The sequence below is a fragment of the Dermacentor silvarum genome, chromosome 3 (genome assembly GCF_013339745.2).
Source record: "Dermacentor silvarum isolate Dsil-2018 chromosome 3, BIME_Dsil_1.4, whole genome shotgun sequence".
Lineage (NCBI taxonomy): Eukaryota > Metazoa > Arthropoda > Arachnida > Ixodida > Ixodidae > Dermacentor > Dermacentor silvarum.
Window position 1 is genome coordinate 43,987,883 of NC_051156.1, and position 26,743 is coordinate 44,014,625.

The 26,743-nt window shown below is 47.5% G+C and overlaps 1 protein-coding gene across 1 annotated transcript in view; it reads right to left on the minus strand.

The window, feature by feature from the left end:
- LOC119445413 (fatty acid synthase) overlaps positions 1-26,743 on the minus strand; it is a 244,931-nt gene that overhangs the window by 161,574 nt on the left and 56,614 nt on the right. The window contains exons 7-9 of the mRNA XM_037709704.2: positions 21,583-21,884; positions 9,541-9,924; positions 8,572-8,761 (exon numbers count right to left, since the gene is read on the minus strand). Coding sequence (XP_037565632.1) covers positions 8,572-8,761; positions 9,541-9,924; positions 21,583-21,884 — 876 coding nt within the window. The remainder of the gene's footprint in view (positions 1-8,571; positions 8,762-9,540; positions 9,925-21,582; positions 21,885-26,743) is intronic.

Sequence of the window (26,743 nt, forward strand, 5' to 3'; positions counted from 1 at the left end):
TTCATGCTTTTGCTCTATGTCATTTCACCTATGTTGCTGGATTATTAAAATGGACGCAGGTAGAACTTAACAAACTTAACACGATGATTAGGAAGCTGATTAAAGCTACAGTGGGCATGGAAGCACAGGTAGGATGACAGTCTCACACCGTATCTTCCTATTTGTGCAGTTTTTGGCCATGTTCACGGGTTGCGGTAGGAATCCTGCAGCCTCCGTCGGTGTCCTCAGCAGCACCTCTTCGACGAACACATTTCCCGGGCGCGTCAACGGGACGCAATCGCACCCACCTATCGGTGAACACCCTTGCTTTGCCACTTGGAGCGCGCCTGACGCCCTTCCCGGACACTGCCAGCACCGCCACCTAGGCAGAGTGACGTCAACACAGATATCGCCAAGCATAAAAGCCGTCATCTCCCGTGTCGTCACCTGTGGGCATGGAAGCACAGGCAGGATGACAGTCTCACACCGTATCTTCCTATTTGTGCAGTTTTTGGCCATGTTCACGGGTTGCGGTAGGAATCCTGCAGCCTCCGTCGGTGTCCTCAGCAGCACCTCTTCGACGAACACATTTCCCGGGCGCGTCAACGGGACGCAATCGCACCCACCTATCGGTGAACACCCTTGCTTTGCCACTTGGAGCGCGCCTGACGCCCTTCCCGGACACTGCCAGCACCGCCACCTAGGCAGAGTGACGTCAACACAGATATCGCCAAGCATAAAAGCCGTCATCTCCCGTGTCGTCACCAGTGGGCATGCAAGCACAGGCAGGATGACAGTCTCACACCGTATCTTCCTATTTGTGCAGGTCGGTCATTTTTCTATGCTGCCTACTAAATGTTTCAGGTCTGAAGACCGCTTTATAATTGTGCTTCCATGCCCAGAAGCAGTGTGTGGTCCTTTTTGCAACTTACTCTTGTTGTTGAGTGGTGACATAGAACAAAACCCTGGTCCCGACGATAACGTTATGGCCGAACTGCTTAAAACTGTAAAAGAAACAAACGCGCGCTGTATTCGCATTGAAACAAACCAATCCAGTATGTCACAGGCGATAGAAGAATTTAAACTTTCACAGCAGTCCATCACACTCAGCATCACTGATATCAATGAACGACTGCAAGCTCTAGAATGTCAGTGTTGGGTTTGAGACGTTGCAGCAAGAAATGAGTGACACGTGTCAAAATATAAAACGTGTGCAGCGAGAAACCGCAACGCTTCGTGGGCGACTTGACGACGCTGAAGACAGATCACGACGAGAAAATCTTATTTTCTTCGGGATACCCGATGGCCCGTCTGAGAATGCGCGTCAGTGCGAAGAAACAATTATCTCCATCGCCTTAGACAAACTAGGTATAAGTTTGCCACTAGATAACATAGAGCGTGCACACAGAATCGGGAAATTTGCCAGCGGCAAAAATAGGCCTCTAGTAGTGAAGTTCGCCACATTCAAGACAAAAGAGACGGTGTTTTCCAAACGGTCTGCTTTCGCGGGAACTGGTATCAGCGTAAGCGAAGACTTTTGCGAAGCCACACGTCACGCCCGGAAGAAACTTTTAGAATTCGGTAGAGGCCTGAACACTAACTTCAAATTAAGCTACAAAAGACTATTTTCGGAAGGAAAGTGCTACATGTTTAATACCGACGAAAATTCCGTTATTGAAGTGAATACTGGCAGACAAACGAGCAATGCTGTCGCTATGTCCCCAGGAGCAACGCGTTCTGGACATGTCTATGCGGGAAATAAATAGGTACACGCGAGGGGTGGAGGCCCATCGGCAACAACATCCATAATCTTAACTAACATTCGGAGTGTTTTTCCTAAAAGAGACAGTCTGAACAGTTTAATTAACGATACTGGAGCTGATATTGTCGTACTGACGGAAACCTGGCTCTCCGACAAAATAGAGTCAGGCGAGCTCTTTCAGTGCAACAAGAAATTTACTGTGTATCGGCTAGACCGCGCCGATAGGATAGGCGGTGGTGTTTTAATTGCTATTAACTCTAGTTTCGAATCGTTCCTTTTGAGTGTGACTACTAATTTGGAATTACTGTGGTGTTGTCTATGTATTGGTTTCAAAAAAATAATCATAGGGGTCTGTTATCGTCCACCTAATCTCGATTGTGATTTTGCAGACAAAATTCATGACACCCTAAGCGAAATATCTGTTCGATTTCCTGGTTCACCTATGTTTCTTTTTGGAGACTTTAATTTCCCAACTATTGACTGGTCGCGTCCCTGCCCCTTTTCTAATCCGGCATCCACAGAGGCTACCGAATTTCTTAACGTTTGCGCAGATTTTAACCTTACACAGCTCGTTATCAAACCAACCCGTGTTTCACCAACTACAAGTTCCTTGCTTGATTTGATTCTAGCCACTCATGCCGATAATGTTTCACCAGTGACCCACGTGCCTGGCCTAAGCGACCATGACATCTTACACTTTACAATTTCCATCCCCCCTACAAAAGTAAAGAAACGCACCAAATATATTAGGGACTACAAGAAAGCTAACTTTAACGCCATAAACTCTGAGCTATCAGCCTTTCTTGACTACTTCCTTGGGACACGTGTAGAGCTAACAGTTCAAGAAATGTGGTTGTCTTTTAAAACTACAGTAATGCATCTCATCAACAACTATATTCCACTTAGAATCATTCATCAATCTTCTAACGCCCCTTGGTACAATAACCATCTGAAAAGATTATCCAACAAAAAATGCAGACTTTTTCGTTCCGCTAAAAGGTCATTAAACGCTGATAGATGGTTGGCACATACATCCGCTGCCAAAGCCTATACAAGCGCTTTAAACACGTCCAAATTTAACTTCTTTAACTCAACCCTACCGTCTCTGATAAAAACTAACCCAAAACGCTTCTGGAACATCATGAAATGTACTAAAGACAGCACTATAAGTCTCGTAAACGATTCAGGGGATCAAGTTCCGAATCATCTTTGCGCTTCTGTACTAAACAACACATTTGCCCAATCATTCTGCACAGCTAATATAAGTGACTATCCCCCTTTTACATCCGTTAACTTTCTGGCGATGGATCCCGTTACTCTAGACCCAGCAGGTATCCGAGCCAGAATTTTCAAGATAAAGCGGTCATCATCATGTGGTATTGATGGTATTAATTCTAAGTTTCTCCAAAACACTGCAGAATACAGCTCCATCATACTTACCTTTATTTTTACTAGATCACTTAACGACAGTGCCCTACCCATTGACTGGAAAACTGGTAAGGTGACCCCGCTTTTTAAATCGGGAAACCCACATCATCCTTTGAATTACAGACCCATCTCGTTAACTTCGGTACCTTGCAAAATTTTTGAGCACATCATTTTCACTCACCTTGTAAACTTTCTTGAATCAAACAATTTTTTTAACCCCTATCAACACGTGTTCAGGAAATCTTTTTCTTGTGAAACACAACTGATAACATTCACTAACGACTTGCATGCTTTCTTGGACTCGGGTTTTGCGACGGACTGTATTTTTTTAGACTTTTCTAAAGTCTTTGATAAAGTTAATCACCAGTTACTTATCTATAAGCTAAGCCTTCTAAATATTGACCCATTAATATTCAAATGGATTTGCAGCTTTCTTTCTAGTCGTACCCAATATGTAACCATCAATGACAATGACTCACCAGAGGTACCAGTAGAATCGGGTGTACCTCAAGGCTCAGTATTGGCGCCTTTACTCTTCCTCATTTATATTAACGACCTGCCTAATGAAATCACTAGTTCTGTTTGTTTATTTGCCGACGATTGCGTAATTTACCGAAAAATAACTAATGATTCTGATATGGTTACATTACAATCAGACCTTGATAACGTTACAACCTGGTGCTCCCGCTGGCACATGAATCTTAACACCTCAAAATGTAAATTCATGAGAATCTCACGTAGCAAAGTATCTTTTTCTAACTACCATCTTAACATCATCCCACTCGAAGCAGTATCGTTTTATAAATACCTCGGAGTGCACATCACAAATAATCTCTCATGGAAACGACATATCAAACACATTACATCAAAAGCTAACCGTATGCTGGGCTATATAAAACGAAATTTTGCACTCACATCCTCTCCCCTAAAAAAACAGTTATATGTCACCTATATTCGGCCTAACCTAGAGTATGCATCATCTGTATGGGACCCTCATCAATTAACATTAATTAACAGCTTAGAAGCTGTGCAGAATCGGTCGGTTCGTTTTATTCTTAACAATTACCAGCGCACAGCAAGCGTAACAGCATGAAACTTGCCCTAAACATATCTCTCCTTTCTAAACGCAGAAAAATCGCTCGCCTTTGTCTGTTCCATAAAATATACCATTTAATTCCCACACTCAAGTCACGCTTTATCGAACCAGCCTCTTTTACCTCTGCACGCTTGGACCATCGTCATAAGGTGAACATCCCATTCCACAAGACGTCTACCCATGGTAATTCATTTCTTCCGAAATCATGCCAGGAATGGAATCACCTACCGGATCCACTAGTCTATATAACTAACACCGATGACTTCCGTAAAGCACTCACTAACGTTATCTAGTATGACTTGATGTGAATGTATAGCGAATCAGTTCCGTTTTCTCCTGATCAGTATTGTTTATAAGTTATTTCTATTTTTCTTATCTGTCTAGTCTACAAACAGTATGTTTTGTATAATGATTTATTTCTATCATTCTCTGTTTATTGCCTCACTCTAACTTGACCTATATACCACGCATTTATAGTTTATCTATATTACCGAAGTTTTCTGTTTTCCTTTGTATAATTAATTTTTTGTTACCATAATAATATGCTTATTGTGTCGCTCCTACTTGCGTTATTTATACATTATACCGTGCGCTGTCATCTGATTATTATTCTTGTTTTCCTTTCTCCTTTTTGTATAATTATCTGTATCTTTAGCCCCTCCCCTCTGTAATGCTTCATTGTAAGCCCTGAGGGTACTATAAATAAATAAATAAATACCCTAGGAATACCGATTAACACTGCAATCGAGAGATTGATGAGTCTAGGGGTGCACAACACAATAGAGGAAATTGCGGAGGCTCAGCAGCTTGCGTAACAGGAAAGATTGGCAAAAACACGAGCCGGCAGGAATATAGTACAGGCAATAAGGGCAGAGCTAAATAGGTCAAGGCGCCCACTGGAGGATGAAGTGGAGTTGCGAGCTGAGATTAGGGATCTGATTAGAACCACCCGACTCCCTAGAAACATGCATCCAGAGCACAATATCAAAAGGAGAAAGGCAAGAGCTAAAGCACTCTTGCGGGAGATACAACAGCAGAATCAACAGGCGGCTTTCGTAGATGCTGCCTGGGTGACAGGGAAAGAAGCATATACTGCCGTAGTAGCAAACATTCAAGGGAAGGTGCAAGATGCCATCACTGTATTTACCAAAAGTTCCATGGTGGCGGAGCAAGTGGCAATTGCTCTAGCCATCGGGAACAATAAATGGACTTTTATTTACAGCGATTCCAAAGCTGCTATAAAGGGTTTCGATAAAGGCTACGTGGCCGCGGTTGCAGCTAAACTTATTGAAAACACTATGAGTATGACAACTGAAATCTAATGGTTTCCTGCGCATATGGGAGAAGTGGACGAGACCCGGGCTAACCTCAATGAGGTTACTCATGACTTGGCACGAGGACTAGCTAGCCGTGACAGTCAGAACCGAGCCGTCCACCACCAGGCCGGGGAACTTAGAGATCATTTATTAACATATAACGAGATTACTAAACACTACTATCTAGGACGCAGACAATTTCCATTGCCACATTCAAAGCTGAACAGGGCTCAGGCAGTTTCAATGAGACTATTACAAACAGGAACTTATCCCACGCCGTACCACCTTGATAAAATGTATCCAGAAAGAGAGGTCAAGAAAGATTGTCATGCGTGTAATGGCATCATTGGGATCAGACACATCTCGCGGGATGCCCTGCGACTTTCACCAACCCTGAAGAATGACTCCATTGGAAGAAGATGCTAGAGAGTTCATCTTTTCAAGATCAGCTGTAATAGGTCGTCCAGAGGGCCCACGATATCGCTGAAGGGCTGGGCCTAACGGTGCCATCGTGGGAGCGGCCCGCCTCGACTTGAAATAGTCGAGCCTCAGGACTTTTGTAAATAAAAAGTTATTACACACACACACACACACCAGATCATATGTATTTCTCATTCTTTTATAGGCCAAATAACCAATTACACCATCACATCTTAATAGTCATATTTGGAAATACGTAATTCCCACCATACTACAGCTTCGCCTGTCATCCATTTCCACCCCAGTGGAAGGGCTGACAATTTTACAGCGTAAGCTGTTATGGGCTCATTCTAATAGCCGTTTCGGTTCGCGTTGTTGGCCGCCGCCACCGCCGCCGCGTTACCGCTATCGGCCGAAATGCGGAAAAAAGTACCCGGTCTCCGCCGGGATCGAACCCAGGCCCGCTGCGTGGGAGTCGGATACTACCACTGAGCCACGCAAACGTTTGCTATAAGCGTCAGAAAAAGGCCCTATAAACGCGCCCTGGGCAGGCGCGCAGGCGCAGACGACCCGAACCTCCGCCAGTATGGTGGCGCCATCTAGTTAAGGCGCCTGCAAAAGCCGCATGCACAGGCGCAGACGACGAGATGTGATTCAGAGGAGGCGCGCTATAAAACGTGGTCCCGATGTGAGATGTGCGCCAAGTATTCTCGGCACCTCTTCGGTACGCGTTATGGCGTCTCCTCGCAAGGTACGAACCGCTGCTGAAGAAGCGAATAGTAGAGCCACGTGTGCGGCTACACAACCAAGCATCATTGGGCTCAGCAGACTGCTGTGCAGAGAGCATTACAAACCGCAACTCGCCGTCGACGCCGGGTGGACAGTTGAGATCTCTCTCGTCAAAACGAGGCGAAGCGACTTTGCCGCGAAGACCCTGTTGTGCGTGGTGCCGAAATGGCTACTCTTAAGCAGCTCCATCAGTTTACACTGTGATTGTGCTGCGTGTGCCGCGCAGGCCTGTGACACTTCTTTCGTATCGGGCCAATCTCTAAACTTGCTTATGTCCAATGTCCATCCTTTCTTTTCAGCAGTCTGCGCATACTGCCACTGCTCCTCTCAGCGAAATGCGCATGGAGCCTTTTCGATTCTTTGACAAAAAACGTCTAACCTTGGACTCGGCCGCGCAAGGCTTGAAACAGCGAAGCTGGGTGATCGTAGCCCAGCATTTTCCGGAAGTGCGGGCGTACTTTTTATCTTATTATTCATGATGATGATAGTGTCTTTTCGCGCATCTTGGACTTACGGCCATCACTGCGCGGTGCTTAGCGCAGCTTGCAACGCCGACACCGCGTTGCAGTGCCGACAACGCGTTCCAGCAGACCCTCTCCGTGAAAGCGTGTCTCTCTCTCTCTTTCTCGCGCTTACGGCCGTCACTGCGGGTTGCATAGCGCAGCTTGCAACACCGACACCGCGTTCCAATGCCGACAACGCGTTCCACCGCATTGCAATGCCGACAACGCGTTCCAGCAGACCTGCTCCATGAATGCGTATTTCTCTCTCTCTCGCTATCATTTTCTATATCTCCCTCCCGAACATAGCACGCAAAACCTCTTCTTCACCTCGCAGAGCATTGGCACGAGCACGTGCGAACGTGCCAGACGACGATGCTCGAGCGCAATCATATGGTTCGCATAAAGGCATGCTTTGCAAGCGTGGCTGTACGCCTATAGCCTAGTGGTTACGAGGCTCGCCTTGGGACCGGGGGTACGCGGTCCCATTGCTGATGGTGATAGTTTCTTGACACGAACCACAGATTACGGCTGGCCCAAACAGTTTCGCTGTTAATTAATCCGTGAGATTTCACCATCTCCCCTTTGGCTACACCGCTGCACCTTCCTGAGCGCTGTCCTCCCCCCCCCCTCGCCTCCTAACGATGACACTGTTTGACATCACTAACATAATGTATAGGGCCTCTCTCTCAGCTCCGAAAAGTTCACGCATATACTCTAAATGGCAGTAAACTCATGTTTGGGCACCCGACTTTCCCGCTCTCATCCAACGCATATATAAATGGCACGACCATAGAGCAATCGCCTCAATGAAGGAGCACCGGCGTCCGAGTCGATGACATGGCGGATTCTATAAATAAATTTCAAAGAAGTTTCGCAGAATTGAGAACAATTGTCAAGAGTTTCAATAGTAGAAGAAGCCGCAGTTCGTATATATGTCGGCGCGACGATTGCGCGTGAAGTGGCAGCATGAAATTGAGAAGTTGATTAGAAGCATGCGGTGACGACAAGTAGCGGTTTTTCTGTTCTCATTGCTTTGTGGCGCGTAAAAATTTATAGACGCACGTTTATATTTCTTGGGTATAGGGATTGACATTTATATCTCAGGCACAGTAATAAATTCTCCATTTGCTTTAAAGAAGCACCCACGCTGTGCAACGCCTCCTGTGGCATATTTACCATAGCCCGCATTGGCAACTTCGGGCATCGAGAAGGAGGTTGTTAAATTATAAAGAAAACTGATTTAGCCGCCTGTGTACAGAACAGTAATGATGCACTTACCGACGGCGGCCATAGCCCCTCTAGGCAGGTTGCCCATGTCGACGCAGTGGCCTCGCCAGTAGGCCGACAGTATGGTCTGCTCGGCTGTGAGGCATCCGTCGGCATAGCTGCAGCCGATCTCTCCTAGCGAGTGGCCCACCATGCCGTCTGGCCTAATTCCCAAAGCGAACAGCACATCCACGAGTGCCACCTGTACACAAGAGAAGAATGCAATCCCATTAAACCTTATCTTTATCCTCAAGCCAATAAATTGCAATGAGCAAATGCCTGTGTGGCCTTGCTTCTCTCTAAAGAATGATCGAGAATTACGCCAGCGCTTTCGTATGGCACAAGAAAACAGACGTCCGTATGGCTGTCTCCCAAGCTACCAGGTTAATATTAGATTATATTTACGATAATTATACTAATAATAAAACTTCCTACAGTTTACGGAATCTTCGCGAGCTAGTTATTCTTAGATATTACCGGATGGCCATTCGCATCAGACTGTCATAAATTTAGCGCTATTCATCCCTACCGCCATTCACTTCGAAGGCGTCAAAAGCGTTACTCTCTCTTTGTTTTTGCATTTAGATGACTGGGTCACACTATGTGGATGTGTCATGCAATAACTTGGGCATGTAACCACGTTTCCCTTTTCTTTAATATTTAATTCCTGAACATACGTCCCCCTACAGAGGGTTTCTAGTCGCAACTTTCTCGGATAAACACCACTGTAGCTCATCAATCCTGTTCATGCTTTTGTGGCTCATAATTCTTAATGCGGCTGCCAGTCAAGGGACACGAATCCAGCTAGGTGCGCAAAGGTTTTATTTGTTTAAAGTGTAAAAGAGCATGTACCGAGCATTGACGTTTACTATTTCGTCAAGAAAGCGCCCAGACTTCGTTTCTGCAATTTAGGGCATTTCTTATGAGAACTTGTACATCATTTGAATCATATTGGAAATAAAAATTCCAGGCCAAACAAACCTGAATAGCTGCAATACATCCGCAGAGGGATGCCACGGCCTTATCCTCGTTGTCGAAAGTTACCAGGTCTATGAGGTCAATGCCAAATTGCCTGAGGAGCGCGTGCGACTTCTGGATGGAGCGTGCAAACAAGTCAAAATGCATCATCTGCTGTGCCATGCCTTTCCACTGACATCCAACTCCAGAGAAAACAAACCACAGGGGCCGCTTCGTCGACTGAGCTTCAGCCGCGGCTTTGATGACTTCTTTTCCGGAACCATCCACGGGGACCAAGAGGTAGCCTCGTAATGGAAACTGCGTTACACTTGGTTGGCCAACAAGGTTTATCAGAGCGTACGCGGAATCCGGGTAGGGTCCCTCGGCACCCACCCGGTCCATAGTTCGCTGTAATTAATAGAAACAAAAATTATAAATACGAGGAATAAAAATTGTCCCGTTGGCATGAAATAACTTTACATTCTAGCAAATTTGTTATGCTGATTGCCGATCTCAGTTCTATAGACCGTATTGTGGACGAGTGCCACCATTGAAAATACTGGCGTTGCAGAGAGCGCCACGTGGCATGAGGGACCTTGCGAGTACAACTGCGGCGTCGGCGGCATCGAAAGTAGGGGAGCGTTCTCTAAACTAATGTTCAGCAATGGCAGGAATGCCTTAGCCACGCCATGATTTGCTCCGATCCCTAACGAGAAAAAAATATACTCAGAGGAGATAGACTCGTTCCGGAATGTCCCCATGGCTCCGTGGGCGAGGAAGTACTTGGGTGCACAGCGTTTTCGAAATGCTAGGGAAGCGTTTCCTACCACGATGATTGCTTTTATTGCGATAGCAATTATATGGTCACTGCGAGCGCACTTGTGACGTCGCCCTTGTTGCGAGTATAAGCGTGCGAGGGCGATCGTCGGCTCAATCTGCCCTGCGCAAGGGAGGAAAGGGGGGCCCGCGCGGCACTGTGCTTGTTAATTTATTTAGTGAGCTTACGTTTAAAAGTTTATTCCGCCGATGAACCTACTAACCTTACTTCGTATGGCTGTCCAGTAATAGTATGGCGGTGCACGACTTTTGGACGAACCTACCACTTTTTTTTATGAATTGCTCATGTTCAGCTAAATTAGGAATACAGCGCCGTGAAAATGCGCGCGCTATGCATTTAAACAAAACAAAATTGAAGAGACCTACGCGGAAAAGGGACAAAAGTGGAAACAAGGGTGCCTTTTTCTGCCCTCCTATTTTTGTATAACGCTCATTGGACGCTATAACGTAAAGTGATTCCAAACTGTTTTGATTCCAAACTCCTGACGTCAAATTTACGTGACCACCGACGCAAGCATCAGGCGGTAACCCGCCGCGTTGTCTCAACAACCCAATCAAATACTCTCTTTTATAGGAGGTCACTTTTGTTCGCTTTCAAAACCAATAACAATGTCTACACTCGGCGGTTTTTCTTATCTAATTGGCTGACAAGAAGCGAGGAGCACGCTGTATTGGAGAGGGTTTCGATGTGGCCGAGACAGCACAGTGACAATAGATAACCGCATGGAGAGGGTGGCGCCGGCTTCTCCGATTGGTCCGCTTCGCCTTACTTAGCTTGCGGTAGCTGGTCGAAAATCGCGGCGCGTGCAACGGAAGGATGAGAATGCCGCTAAAACGGATCCTGAACAAGGGAGAGTTGGCAGAGCGATGTCGTATGCGTGCCTAAACGGCTCGATAACGTTTTGCTGTCACGCAAGAAGGTTTATCATGCGAAAATAAATACATGCTCACCGGTAGGTGCGAGTAGCGAGGGCCTGAGCGATCGGCAGGCAGCCATCTTTGATTCCTTTCGGAACGGGGCAGTCTGTGGCTATTCAGAAAATTTTTCAGTTTTGTTCGGGCGTAGCCAGAAAACATTGGACCACTAGCAGAGAGCTAATGGTGAAAAGACATCGAATAAGGAATGATTATTTTTCTTTTGTGCGGTTTAATCATGCATAATCAGTGTGTACACGTTATATCAGATGGGGAACTATCGCGGTTTTCGTGACGTCGCGTGACCGACAGGCGAAGTTGGGAGGGGCCCGAAAATGTTTTGACCAATCGTGGAGGCTGATTGCAGAAATTGTAATCAAAACAATTTGGAATCATTTTACGTTATAGCGCCCCTTGTTGCTTTTCGTGCATAAGGTTGCAGACTAAGCATAAATATAGACGCGTTGGTATTCTAATGAGTTTTATTTATTTATTTTTTTAATTCTGAAAACATTTTAACATCCTTAGCAACCTCATTCGGTATATTTAAGTGGTTTTATTGGAAGAGGCGGCATTACTTGCACGGCAAATCACCATGACCAGGCAGGTACATTTGGCAATGTTTATGCCAACTACGTCACAGAATATGTGTCACTGGGTATGTACCGCTCTTGAATACCAAACTACTTTTTATTCCTCCTGTGTTGGGCGAATCAAAACCACCTAATAAATATTCAGAGAGGATAGTCACACTATACATGGACGTTCAGAAACGTGTCACGCGCGGTCCTCGATGCTGCGCTGCTAAATCATGTAGCGTGACCGGAAGAAAGTCTGGGAGAGAGGAGACCGGCTATAGTAAGCGCTTTCTGCAAGACGGGTTTCAGCTGTGCGCAGTACGGTGTGTTGCCTACATTGTATCAGTGCTAATCGTATAAACCTTCGCGGTCATTCGGAGATAGTTTCCGCACGAATTGCTTCAGTTTATGTGCATCTCTTTTGGTTTGCATAATGTTGATCAAACATAGCAGCCTTTCATAGTCATGAGCGTTTTGACGTTTCACTTCACCTATATTGAAAATTGTTATGGTTCCTATAAGGTGTGCAAAAGATTTGTCTGTCAACTACTTGCTCGTCTACCAGTAATGCTGCTAGATATACGTTCGGCATATCCAATATCAATGTTATGGGCCATAATATCACCAACAATCACGTCTAGGCGATGGTGCTGTATAAACCACAGATTTCGAAACGTTCCATGCACCAATTTCTCGACGTTGTCAAATTTGTTAACCAAGGAACTAATTCCTACGTCCTTGCTTGCCAAACCAGATATATATTTACGAGGCGCACCAGAGTGAGCCGACTGCGGAATAATGTTGACCACCTGCAAGTCGTCGACGTGCACCGGCAGTAAACTGGCGTTCATGCATTCGCCCCCATGGAAATGCGGCCACTACGGCCGGGATTTGATCTCACGACCTCGCACTTAGCACCGTAATGCTCAAGCCACTAGGCAACCGCTGTGCGTATTTATTTATTTATTTGTTTGTTTGTTTACTCATTCATTTATTATAATATATCATCAGGGTACATACTGCAAAATATATACAAGAGGGGCTAAACGTTACTAGAGTACATCATAAAGAAATACAGTATTGGATAAAGATAATAAGTTAGGAGGCTACGATAAAAACATAATAAGCTTAAACATCAGTCGACTACTAAGTGATTCGTTGAATGGCACTTATATCGAAACAGCAAAAGGAAGCAAATAAACAGAGTTACAGCACCATCATCATCATCAGCCTATATTTATGTCCACTGCAGGATGAAGGCCTCTCCCTGCGATCTCGAAATACCCCTGTCTTGCGCTAGCTGATTCCAACTTGTGCCTGCAAATTTCCTAACTTCATGACCCCACCTAGTTTTCTGCTGTCTTCGACTGCGCTTCGCTTCTCTAGGTATCCATTCTGTAACTCTAATCCCATGCCATCGTTACAGCACCAGTTGATGTTAGTTGACGCATTTTTAAAGAAAACGGGATCGCGAATGTTCATTATTGATGCAGGTAGGTTATTACACTCGACAGCGCTTTTGAGAAGATATGGCTGTGAGCACGTGACAGTATAGTAGGAGAATTCACTTTATGACGATGATCTCGACGAGCAGATTTATAAGGTGAGGCAACGATCATGAGTGGGTGATGAGCTTCGTTATGATAGTAAACTTTATGAAAAAGGAAAATTCAAGCTTGCTTCCAGCGAACGGCTAGTAATGACATGTTAAGAGATGTTTTTATTTGTGTTACGCTCGCGTTACAATTGTAGACTGCTAATATTGCCACGTGCTACTCGAACACGATGATGTAGACCCTTGGATTTAGTCGGACGTACCCATAAGCGGTGGCTAGCTGATCTGAGGACAACGACGTGTCTTGTTTTGATGTTGGCTGGGTTCCATGTTGGCCAATGCTTACTACCCTTTGTAAGTACTCCGTACAAATAGCTTACTTGCTGTGCTTACAAGTAACCTTTATTTGGGGGAGCTGCTGAGTACTACTTCTGACGACGGAGCTTCGCAGCGGACGCCACCTCGACTTTACCGCCATGCCGCCAGGTGAGGGTACGTCGCCGCCAGCTACGCCTGCGACTAAACACCTAGTATATCGCCCTCACACAGTCCCGCGATGCCGGGACGTTTTCCGAGGCCAACAGCGTTGACGTGGATGAGTGACCCCGCATTTACGAGCGTGTCAGCAAACAGAATGGCTGGGATACAACTATAATGCTGGCCAACGTTCTCGTGTCGGGTTTCGGACCCACGAGGACGATATAAACTGCTGGGACACGTTTTGTCGATAGCTTGCCACCAAGAAACAACTAGCGGTACGTACCCAGACGTCAACGGAACCTTACTTGTCGTACATACAGAACGTGCTGGCCTTGTGTCTACAAGCTGACCAGAAGATGGCTAGGCTGAATATATCGCCCACCTTTTTTAAAGGTATCGCGTACGACGCGTTAAATCTGCTCGTCTTCACGAACCGTTGACATTGTCATCAAAGAGTGCCGTCGTCTAGAGCAAGCGAAATGCCGACGCATCGCGCCTCAGTTCGAGCGTCTACCGAATACCACTGCAACGTCGCCCTGCGAGGCAACTCCTTGTCAGCCATCACCATCAGACGACGTGACGCGCATCGTCCACCGAGAACTCGAGGCCGCATATCTGGCTTCTTATAAACTCACGGCATCCAACACATTGACGCTGGCTGTTACAGTGATCCCGGCCGTTGTTCGCCAATAATTTGCCAACCTTGGCCTCTACTCTACCGTCTGCGCCGTAAACACTCCTCGGCATGAACACTCATCATTCCAGAAACCTGTCTGAGTGGAGAACAGCCGACGATAAGCCGATTTGTTTCCGCTTCAGCCGAGCTGGACACATTGCTCGCTAATGCCGCAGCCAGTGGCCTTCTCAGTCCCATAGCCCATTTTCCGATACCTCTGGTCCCTTCCGTACTGCAATACGCTATCCGCCCCGCGCCGAATCCTCTGCACCCAATGACCCTGAGGAAAGTACCCGCTACGCCCAGTCGCCCCCGCCGCATCACCATCCATCTCGTTCACCGAACTGCCACCGCTCTCCTTCGCCGTCCTTAAGCCGTCGCTTCTCGCCGGTGAACTAGACTGCGCAGCTTCTGGCGGTGAAGCTGTCCTGTCGACCTAGATTCAAAATCCTCTGTCGCCCTTGCATGCCAACCGGAAATTCTTGAAGTCCACGTCGACGGCGTCCCTGTCAGAGCTTGGTTGATACTCCGGCGCACGTCTCTGTCATGAGTGCCAGTTTTCGTCTCCGCATGAAGAAGATGCTTACTCCTCCCACGGCCCGAGTCGTGCGTGTCCTTATCGGTACGACGGCCGCTCTTGTTGGTACGTGCACCACTCGGGTTACCATTGGTGGTAACCAGGTGGTTGTTATTTTCACAGTCCTTGCGCAGTGCCCTCACGACCTCATTCTTGGACTTCGTTTTCTTTCTGCCCATTCCGCTCCAATTGATTTCTCTACCGGTGTTCTCCGCCTTGAACTGCCTCGCTTCTGTGAACCCAGTGACCAACCTCCTCCATCTCGCTTACATTGCAGAGATTTTGTTCGCCTCCCATCCAAAACCGTGACGTCTGTCACCGGTTGTTCCAGATGGCGACTACTACGTTACGCCTCTTACTGACGTCCTGCTCACGCACGGCGTCGCGGCACCGTACACGGTCCTGGGCATTACGGCAAACAGAACCGGCCTTTCACTTGTGAATTTTGGCTTCACCGGGACGAAGACGAAGTTTCTGTGAGCCAGAACGCTACTTGTGTAGCTCTGCTGTTTTCGCCTGATTTCTCTGTAAATCTCCGGCTAGCCGTCATGGATTGTTGCACGGATGCAAGTTGACGTCCCCGCGCCTCTGCTGGGGATGGCGACTTAAGCGGTGGCTGCGTCTAGGAAGCGGACCGGCCTCCAGAGCGACACCGACAGCGACGATACCAGTGTCTACTCGCTCAGTAGTGCGGACTTCTCCGATGACGACTTTCAGCTTGTCAGTAGCCGCAAGGCGAAGCGAAGAAACACCACGCCTTACTTGTCTTCAAGCACGTCGACTGCAGGACCAACTCAGAATAGAGCAGTCAGTACAATTTTAGTTATACCAGAATTCCCTACCGGCAACCTGAGGCGACTCAACAGACAGTCTGTCTCGGCGCTTCTCGAAGCGGTGGCGCCAAATCAAGTCACGGATGTCGGAGTCAACAAACGCACAAATGTCTTGGCTGTTGACGTCGTACATGAGACGGCAAGGATCACTTTGAGCAAACTTACGGAACTTGGCGGCATGAATGTCCGCTCGTGCATTCCTCTGGACAGTGATACCACTACTGGTGTCATCAGCGACGTGGACGTCTCCATCTCCAGCGCCGACTTGCAGATTTTAATTAAGCCAGCCGTTGATGGCTGCGCTATCACTAATGTGTCTCGACTCGGCACATCCCGCTGGGTGAAGGTGGTTTTCAAGGGCGAATCTCTTTCCTCACACGTCAAGGTGGGCCACTTCTGACACCCCATGCGTCCTTTTATCCAAAGACCACTCCAATGACGCAGCTGCCTGAGGCTGGGTCACGTGAGCGCTGTGTGCGAGAATACGAGAGTTTGCTCGCGCTGCGCACAACCCCACGATGCAGACTCATGTGTAGCCACGGTGCTCAAATGCCCCAATTGCCTTGGGTCCCATGATGCTACCTCAAAGGACTGCCCTAAAATCAGGAAAGAAAGGGCGGTCTTGAAGCAGACGGCAAGAGACCGTTCATCTCGTAGGGAAGCTGTTGCGGCCATTAAAAAGCGACGCCCCCGACGCCGTCGGACTTCAAAGAACGAAGATTCCTCTATGAAGAGCGCGGCACATTCGACAACTCCTTCTCCTCTGCCCCCTAGGCCTGGCGGAGTCGAGTCTAACACTGACAAGATCGTGCCGGGGAACACCAATACTGAAGCCTGGCTCGCGCTACCGAAGCTACAGCCGCCCCCACAGCAGAAGCCACAATCGAAGCCACAGCGAATACCCCAGCTGAAGCCACAGTCGAAGCCACAGTCATGGCCACAGCCGACGCCACCGCCGCCGCCACTGCCGATGCCACGGCCGATGTCGCAACCAACACCACAGTTGAAGCCACAGCCGGCACCACTGTCACATCAAAGTATACAGTGCACCGCGGTAGCATCCAGAATGCCGACTCCCGATAAATTGCCCGAAGAAGACCGGCAAGTGGTTGTGATGCTTCGGTCCCTTGTAAATACCCTTCGTATACTCTTAAGCAAGCTGCATACTCCGTCAGCACGAAGTGCAGTGCAAGTACTGGATACTCTTAATCCAGTGCTTGCAAGTCTCGAGTAAGCCTCATGGCTCCCCCACCGCCTCCTATTCACGCAACGACCACTGGCCCTTGGTTCATGTCAGATGTCTTCAACGCACATCACCAGCTATGGGACTTGACTTTTGTGTAATGGTGTCTCGCTGCACACACAATGCTCACTATCTTCCTCTTTTCCTCTTTTATTCCCCCTTTCCCTTACCTCTTGTGTAGGGTAGCAAACCGGACGTTCGTCTGGTTGACCTCCCTGCCTTTCCTCTCTTCCCTTTCTCTCTCTCCCTCTCTTGGCTTCACCAAGCAAGTACTGCCACAGGGGCTTTTAGCCCACATTTGCCCGCTTCAACACTTTCAGCTCAAAACGTTTGCACTGATTGCTACATGTCTTCATACGGGCACTGCGACGTCGAAACCTTGTGGCAGCGGTGAAATTCGCAGCATGATCACCAATGACCTTCCGTCTGAGCATGCTGAAGTCCTTAGACGTATTCTCGAGTCGTACCACGATATTTTTGACTTCGGTAATCGGCCTTTGGGCCAGACGCCCGTTGTCGCGCAATTCACGTACAGGTGATGCCAACCCTGTTCACGGGCGCCCCTATCGAGTATCTGCGTCTGAGCGATACGTTATCCAGCAGCAAGTCGACCAGATGGTTGCAAATGATATTATCGAGCCCGCCTCTAGTCTCTAGGCATCTCCTGTTTTAAAAGAAGGATGGATCGTGGTTCTTCTGCATGGACTATCGCCACCTCAACAACATTACAAAGAAAGACCCGTTACCACGAATTGATGATGCCCTTGGTTGTCTGTATGGTGCCGCTTACTTCTCTTCTATCAACTTTTGATCTTAAGATATAGGCAGATTGCTGTGGGCCCAATGGACCGAGAGAAAACTGCTTTTGTAACTCCTGATTTGCTTTACCAGTTCAAGGTCATATCTTTTGGCCTGTTTAATGCCCCAGCCACATTCTAGCGAATGATGGACTCTCTGCTCCACGGGTTCAAGCTTTATTTAGACGACGTGATTGTTTTCGCCTACGTTCGATACACACCTCGAACGCCTGTCAGCGATTCTTGACGTCTTCCGCCATCCTCGATTTCAGTTGAATTCATCGAAGTGCCGTTTTGGCCGTCGCCGCATCACAATCCTTGGCCATATTGTGAACGCTGCCGGCGTACAACCTGACCCAGAGAAAATTTGAGCCGTGAAAGACTTCCCTGTGCCAAATTCTGCCAAGGATGTTCGCAGCTTTGTAGGGCTCTGCTCCTATTTTCGCCGGTTCATGGAGAATTTTGCAGTGATTGCGAAACCGCTCACCGATCTTGTTAAACAAGACGCCTCTATTACCTGGGGTCCTGCAGAAGCCGCGCTTTCTCCGAGTTAACCACACTCCTCACAACGCCTCCTATTTTGGGCCACTTTGACCCATTCGCTGAAACTAAAGTCCACACTGACGTGAGTGGTTACGGGATATGCGCTGTCTTGGCCCAACGCCAACGTGAAGCCAACAGCGTCATCGCTTAAGCCAGCAGGCTGCTGTCCGCATCGGAGCGAAATTACTCTATTACAGAACGGGAGTGCCTCACTCTTGTGCAGGAAGTTGTAAAATTTCGCCCTTATCTATTTGGCTGACCATTCACAGTACTTTCCAGCCATCGTGCCCTCTGTTAGCCCGCCTCTTTGAAAAATCCTACAGGCAGACTCGCTCGATGGACCCTGTGCCTTCAAGAGTAGACCTGCACAGTGGTATATAAGACAGGGAGCCTGCACAAAAATGCGGATTTTGTCCCGTTACCCTGCGGCCGACTGCGACACTTTAAACACTGAATCCCTCGATTGCGTCTTTCCCGTGAGCCAGTTGCTTAACTTCGCCGACGAATAGCGTATGGATGGGTATTTAATGTAAACAATCTTGCGCCTGGCATCATCTCCCAGCGACGTCTCTATGCACATTTTCACCCTGATGAATGGCATCCTTATATCGGCGTAACAAGCACCCTCACGGTCCTGATCTTCTCCTAGTTATACCGTCCCACCTATGCTCCACCGTTTTTCGTGAGCTTCACCACGCCCCAACTGATGGCCACCATATTATTACTCGGACACCTGACCACGTGCGCCTTCGCTTCTACTGGCATGGCCTAACCCGCTCAGTGCGGCGTTATGTCAGCGCCTGAAAGCTTTGTCGACGGCGAAAGAAACCATTTACGCTTGCTGCTGGCAATCTTCAGCCCATCGACGACCCCCCTGAGCCTTCTACCGTGTAGGTTCGGACCTTCTCGGCCCCTTTCAAGATCATCGCGTCCTATCATCCCCAGACCAACGGGCTCACGTTGAATCGGACCTTGAATCGCGTTTGAATCGGACCTTAACAGATATGCTTTCCAAGTACGTGCCGGCTGACCACCGTCATTAGGACCTTGCACTGCCATAATTGACGTTCGCATACAATTCCTCCCACCACGACACTGCTGGATACTCTCCCTTTAAAATTTTGTTTGGACGTGAACCAACTTTACTGTTGGACACCTTCCTGCCTTCTCTTGCAAATTGGACTAGTGAATACGCACGCAACGGCATTGCGCGGGCTCATTATGCGTGGCAGATAGCCCGTAGTAGACTTGCTGCTACTCTAGACAATCAGAAGTGCGTTTACGAGAAGCGACACCGCGACGAACGTTTGCTCCGGTTGCCCTCGTGCTCCTTTGGACCCCCTCCCGACATGTGGGCCTTTCTGAATAACCCCTTCCTTGCTGCACGGGCCCATACCGCGTCCTTCGACAAGTGACTGACGTCACGTACGAGATTGTGTCCGCCAGTCCCGCAACATCTTCTGGCCCGTTGCCCACCGACGTTGTCCACGTACCGAGACTTAAAGATTAGCACCCTTCCTCTGCTCTGGATGCTTAATGGCCCCGGGTAGGCGCTTGAGCCCACGGCGGTCATGCTACGTGCTATTCGAAGACGACGATGTAGAGACTTGGATTTAGTGGGACGTGCCCATGAGCAGTCACTAGCTGATCTGAAGACGACGACGTGCCTTGTTTTGATGTTGGCTGGCTTCCATGTGGGCCAGTGCTTACTACCCTTTGTAAATACACCGCGCAAATAGTTTACATACTGTGCTTCCACATAACAATATAAAGTGGACAGAACGATTTTGGACTGCTTTGATTGGACCAACTAATATGAAGTGATGCGGATCCTAAGGCGATAAGGCATACTCTAGCTGACAACGAACGTTAGTGGCATACAAAAGTAATTTTAATGAAGATGGCGCAAGGAAACAAATTCTCCATAAGTATCCTAGAGTGCCTTCAGATTTAGATATGTGAACGTGATGACGTTTTCATGACAGGTTATATATGAACCCCAAGGCAGCAGTACGAGCTGAGCCTACGTATCTTCCTCTCATATGGTAGTACCGCTCATGGCTGGTTGTACCCGCCACGTTGGCTCAGTTAGCTAACGCGTTGCCCTGCTGAGCACGAGGACGCGGGATAAAATCCCGGCCGCGGCGGCCGCATTTCGATACAGGCGAAATGCAAAAACGCCCGTGTGCTTCCGTTGTAGTGCACGTTAATGAACCCCAGGTGGTCAAAATTAATCCGGAACCCTCAACTACGGCGTGCCTCATAATCAGAACTGGTTTTGGCACGTAAAACCCCCGAAATAAGACGAACATGGCTGGCCGCGTCACTAAACGCTTACGCGGTCCATGCGCCATATCTTGGAGGTAATCTGCAGCGAGTTCAAAGCCTAAGGAAGAGCCGCTTTGGCTGGTGGCTTGACGTGGTCTCTGTTCACGTGTGCTCAGTGTTTGAGGCCGCGTTGTTTTAAGTTTCTCAGGCGTGGTGAAACAAAAGGAAGAACGAAGCTCTCGCTCCGCGTTGCCGGCGCTCTTAATCAGCCAATGTTGTGACAACGAGTGTTCGTGGCAAATCAGTGAGGTCTGATCATGTTTATCTTTGCGCGTTTCACACCATGCTTGTTATTGTATTTAGAAAGTAAATGTTTACTGCAATTTATATGGCCGGTGAAACATAACCCTTACTACGCGTATATTACAAACACAGTTCTATAGCTCTAAATACTTCGCCTTTCGGGCCAATCTGTGGCATTTTAAGAACGTTTTTTGCAATGCTGTAGTGATCAGCTTTTTACATCAGCTCTGTATTATGCAGCACTGTTATATGTCGGGCTGTGTAACCTGAAAATATTCCAGAGGAAAATACAGCCACTGTGTTTCAGTAGTTCTGATTTCTGTATTTGATATCAAAAAGCAAATATAGCTACAATAGGTGCACCAGGGAGTGTGATAGTTTAGTACACCAGTAGAAGAGGAATTAGACTAACAAGAATGTACGCAAATTTCTTTCTGCCTATTACCAGCGTGAAAACTTACCTCAAGCGAATATTTTGTTCTGCCGGCCACAAGAACAAGTCTCGGCAGCTCTGGCTTATCACGTGCAATGTCATTCACGTGATACCCAGGTATTGGTTCCAGAATCGCGTGTGCGTTGGCGCCTCCAAAACCAAAGGAATTGACGCCAACCGGGCCTCCTGGGAAGGGCGTCGGCTTGTCGACAACTTCAATAGTACCATTTTGCAGAGATGGACTGTCAGGGTTTGGCTCATTAAAGTGCAGATTTGCAGCAATCGTGCCAGTCTCCATCGCCAAAATAACTTTGGCCAAGGAACAAATGCCTGAAAAGACAACAGCGGTAGGCACCAAAAGCGATAAACGGAATTATTAATAGAATATCCATCAGGGAAGACATGCAGCGGTGAATAAATGAGATGCAAATGATGGATTCCTCGGTGTAAGCACATAATTAACAAAAAAGCCCGTGGCTTTACCTTGCAATAAATGCGGCAGCACACATTCCAGCAAATGCTCCACTTGGTATAAAAGCACGGAGTGAACTACCCCTGAATTAAGAGTTTTTTTTGCTTTTTTAAACAAACAAAAGTGCATGCCTCAACCAGGAATCCCCCACCCCCGCCAAAAAAAAAGGTCCACGCATCTCCGCGAAGTGAATCATGGCGAGTGGGCGAAGCACTGGGGATCTTTCTTACCGTAACTCACCCGTGCCACTGGAAGAAGAAGAAGCCGAGGTGCGGACGTCCCTCACATCGGCTCCGTCGTTTTTGAATGTTTGTGCAGCCGTCTTTACCACCATCACGGATTCAAGCACATCACTGGATTTGTGAAGTCACCAGGAATTGGTGGGCACCTTACTTTAAGGTGGGACTTTCATTTTTGGACTTTTAATGACCTTTAATGAGCAAGGCCCAAGTAGGCCTACTGGCCCCACCGAGCCGCGATGGCGGAAACGCGCATGGAAGACGAAGACGCCACCGGATTAGAAGAGAATGAGGAAGATCTAGGCTGGCAAATTGTGACAAGCCTAAAATCTCGCTCCACCAGAAGGATTTCTGGTGATGGGAAAACAACGCCGCAGAGCCAGCAAGAGCAAGGCAACAACAGCAAGAACAAGGGACCTACAACCACTACGTTCAAGAATCGTATTGTCAAGGCATCGAGGATGCCTCAATTGCCGCAGGAGCACAGCAAGATCGTCATCCGCCCCCGAGGAGGTCTCAACTTGAGCAAAGTTTGCACCACAGCGATAGGCGTGGCGGTTATTGAAGCATCGGGCCTGAGTCCAGAACAAGCCCGAGAGGATGTCGTTTGCCCTAACTTCACGCAAAACATCGTGGTGGTCAGTACACCAGATCCCAGTCATGCTGCCAGGTATGTACGAATCAAGTCAATCATTATAGTGGAAACCGAATATGAAGTTAACGCCTACGAGACAGCTCCGCACACCACGTGTAAAGGGGTGATTCGGAGAGTTGACCTCAGAGACAATCAGGCCACGATAACGAAGAACATTGTGCATGACTTTAACCCACTGGCATTGGCAGCCAAACGTATTAAATCGACTGGCTCGGTCATTGTTTTGTTTGATGGGCTCAAGGTACCCAATTATGTCAGATATGGGTCGACCCTTGTGAGGTGTTACCTGTATAGGAAGCAGTTTGATGTCTGCTATGCTTGCGGAAAGATTGGACATAGATCAGATGTATGTCCAACACCGGACGTGGTTCAGTGCAGAGGATGTGGTACTCAAAACCCGGAGGACAATCACACGTGTGTGCCTAACTGCAAATTCTGTGGAGGGGACCACCCAACTGGAGACAAGACCTGCCAAGAGCGGTACCAAATTCCATACGTGGTGCGAATTCGACGACGTGAACGCAACAGATCTGCATCGAGGGCGACATCAACTGAGCGGCAATGGGATGCCCAAACGGGCGCCAAGGAGCGCTCACGCTCAAAGAGCCCCACACGGTCAAGACGCCGCTCGCCGTCGAACGGCAGAAGCCGCTCCAGATCACGTGAAGTGCAGGTGCGCTTTGAAGGAGGAAAGCAGAAGCCTGGCGACAAGAAGACATCTGGAACAGCCTGGTCCGACAAAGTGAAAGGTTCTGTGAGGGCTGCAGAGAGCGGTGCGGGGCAGCCGGTCGGAGATAATGATGCCAGGATAGAACAGCTGATCAAAGAAGTAACATATCTGAGAAAGGCAAATAAAGAACTTACTAAGCAGGTTGTACAACTTCGCAAGAACTCGCAGACTAGCTCCACAAAAGTAGCAATAGCCAAACCGGTCAATAATGACAACAGTCAGGAAGAAGAAAATTCACCAGCTCCAAAGAAGCGGGCAATAAGCCCAGTAGAAACGACAGTGTGCTCTGCTTTGGAAGAGATTAAGGAGGCGATTAAACAACTTAGAGATGCCACAGATAGAACTACCTTCAAAGTTGATAAGTTATGGAAATGTAGAGTGACGAAAGAAAAGAGGCTTTCAAAAGTAGAAGCGCAAGGCGAGGACGACGAATACCTACCCTCAGAAGCAGAGAGCGTCAGATCGCTCCCTGGTGCGTCGGGGAGTTCTACGAAGCGTACTCTAGCGGGTAGCAGTAAGGCGGGTTCTATAAGCAATGGCTAGCAGGGGGAGCTTTACCGTGTGGCAATGCAATTGCGAGGATTTCATCATAAAAAAGCACCTCTCATGCAGTTGATAAAAACATCTCCATATAAACCAAAAATAATTATGCTGCAGGAAACCTTGGCGGATGAGATCAGCCTATCCGGATACAAAGCGACATGCAGGGCAAAGAGCCGGGTAGGGGGCTAGCCACGCTCGTAGATAAGAAAATACCATTCATAGAACATGATTTGCGCCTTGGACTAAACAAATTAGAATAGTTACTTGTGGAAATAATTTTGAAAAGGAATAGAGGCAAACCGCAAAGCCTCTTTTGTCTCAATGTTTACAGCAGCCCTAGCGACATGAAACAAAGTTTCAGGGCACTTCTTAATAAGACTATGGCTGTTACTAAGCACGCTCCACTCATTATTGGAGGGGATTTCAACGCCCCACATCAAACCTGGGGATATCGCTGGAATACTAAGAAAGGGGATGGACTCTGGCATCAAGCTACAGATCTTAATCTCTCCCTCATCACTGACCCAGCTTATCCCACTAGGTGTGGTACATCTACGTGCAGGGACTCCACCCCAGACCTTACTTTTGTATCAAGTTTAGCGAACGCTGGCTGGAATAATTCCAATATTGATCGGGGTAGTGACCATTACATATTACAAATAGTATTGTAAACACCCAGTAATGAGATAAAGCACTTTAACTACATTGACTGGGATCTTTTTCGGAAAGCAAGGAAAAGCAGAGCTGAGACAGAGACAGGACAAAAGAAAACACTCCAAACTTGGACCACTATGCTCAGGGAAGATGTAAAGGCGGCAACGAAGGCTATTACTACTGAGGAGGATATCGAAATCATGGACAGTAGGCTGGCGCACTTGATTGAAGCCAAACAATCTATGTTAAATAGATGGAAAACGCAACGGCTGAACAGGAGACTCAGGAAGCGTATAGCATTGTTGAATAGGGAGATTGAGGAACACTCCAGATATTTACAGCAAGAACAATGGGATGAGCTTTGTAATACCATAGATGGTCGAATTAAACGAGGTGGAAATTGGAACTTACTTAGACATTTGCTTCATGAGAACGACACGAAATCTAATAGGAGAACAGCAGTAGCACGACTAGTCCATCGTGAGAGTCAGGACACAACGGACGAAGCCATTCTTGATCGGCTCGCAGCTAAGTATTTACCACTTAAGGATAGCAATGAGAGTACAGACCAGCCTGAATATACAGGGGAAGACTGTGAGCTTATGGATCAAGAGTTCACAGAAAGCGAAGTTCGCGCAGCCCTGTACGACCTCAACAGTAGATCCGCTGCCGGTCCAGATGGCATTTCCAATAGGCTTTTGAAAAATCTGGACGATGATTCTATAACGTATTTAACTGAGTATTTCAATGAACTCTGGAAAAACTGTGATTATCCGAAGGAATGGCGAATTGCTAACACAATTCTTATTCCCAAACCAGGCAAGCAACTCAATCTAGATAACCTAAGGCCCATATCGTTAACATCATGTCTGGGCAAAACCATGGAGCATGTCATACTTAATAGACTGACTAAGTATGTAGAGAACAGAACTGTTCTTCCGCATAACCTGATCGGTTTCCGTCCTGGACTTTCGACTCAAGATGCAATGCTTTTAATCAAACATCACCTTATTCTTGCTAGCCCGCTACATACGAGAGCTCTCCTAGGCCTAGATGTAGAAAAAGCCTTTGATCGCATCAAACACAAGGCCATATTGGATATCCTCTCGGAGATAGGATTGGGTAAGCGATTGCACAATATAGTCAAAGCCTTTCTCGGTTGCCGTTCTGCTTGTCTCAGGTTAGGCGAACTCCAATCGACCACCCTGGAACTTGGCAATCCTGGGACACCACAAGGGTCTGTCCTATCTCCCATGTTATTTATTTGGCAATGTCAAAAGTGGCTCGAGGTCTAGCGCAGATTGAAGGTATCCACTTTGCAATATATGCAGATGATGTAACAATCTGGAGTGCTGAAGGTAATATGGGACAAACAGAGACCAAACTACAGGAAAGCATTTATGTGGTGGAAACCATACTTGAGGGTATGGGACTGAACTGCTCTGCTAAAAAATCAGAACTATTGGTACTACGGAGCAGTAAGCGTGGGCGCAAGCCGAATAGATATATCCCAGAGGAAGAACCCCGCATTGACATATACGCCAAGAATGGAGAGCCAATCAGGCAGGTGGAGACTATTAGGGTGCTAGGCCTTCTCCTGGAAGCGAATGGATCTAATCGCAGGATGATACAACATATCTCTAAGAAGTCTGAAGAAGTCATTAGACTTCTGCGTAGAATTACAAATAAGCATAAGGGGCTAGGAGAAGACAGTGCCATAAGATTGGTACATGCATTCGCATTTTGCCACTTCTCGTACGTGGCAGGCATGCTACAATGGACACAGGCTGATAAGAACAAGCTAAACGCTTTAATCAGACGACTTATAAAGGCTACACTAGGACTTCCCATCAGCACTGCCAATGATAGATTATTGCGCCTAGGGCTGCATAACAC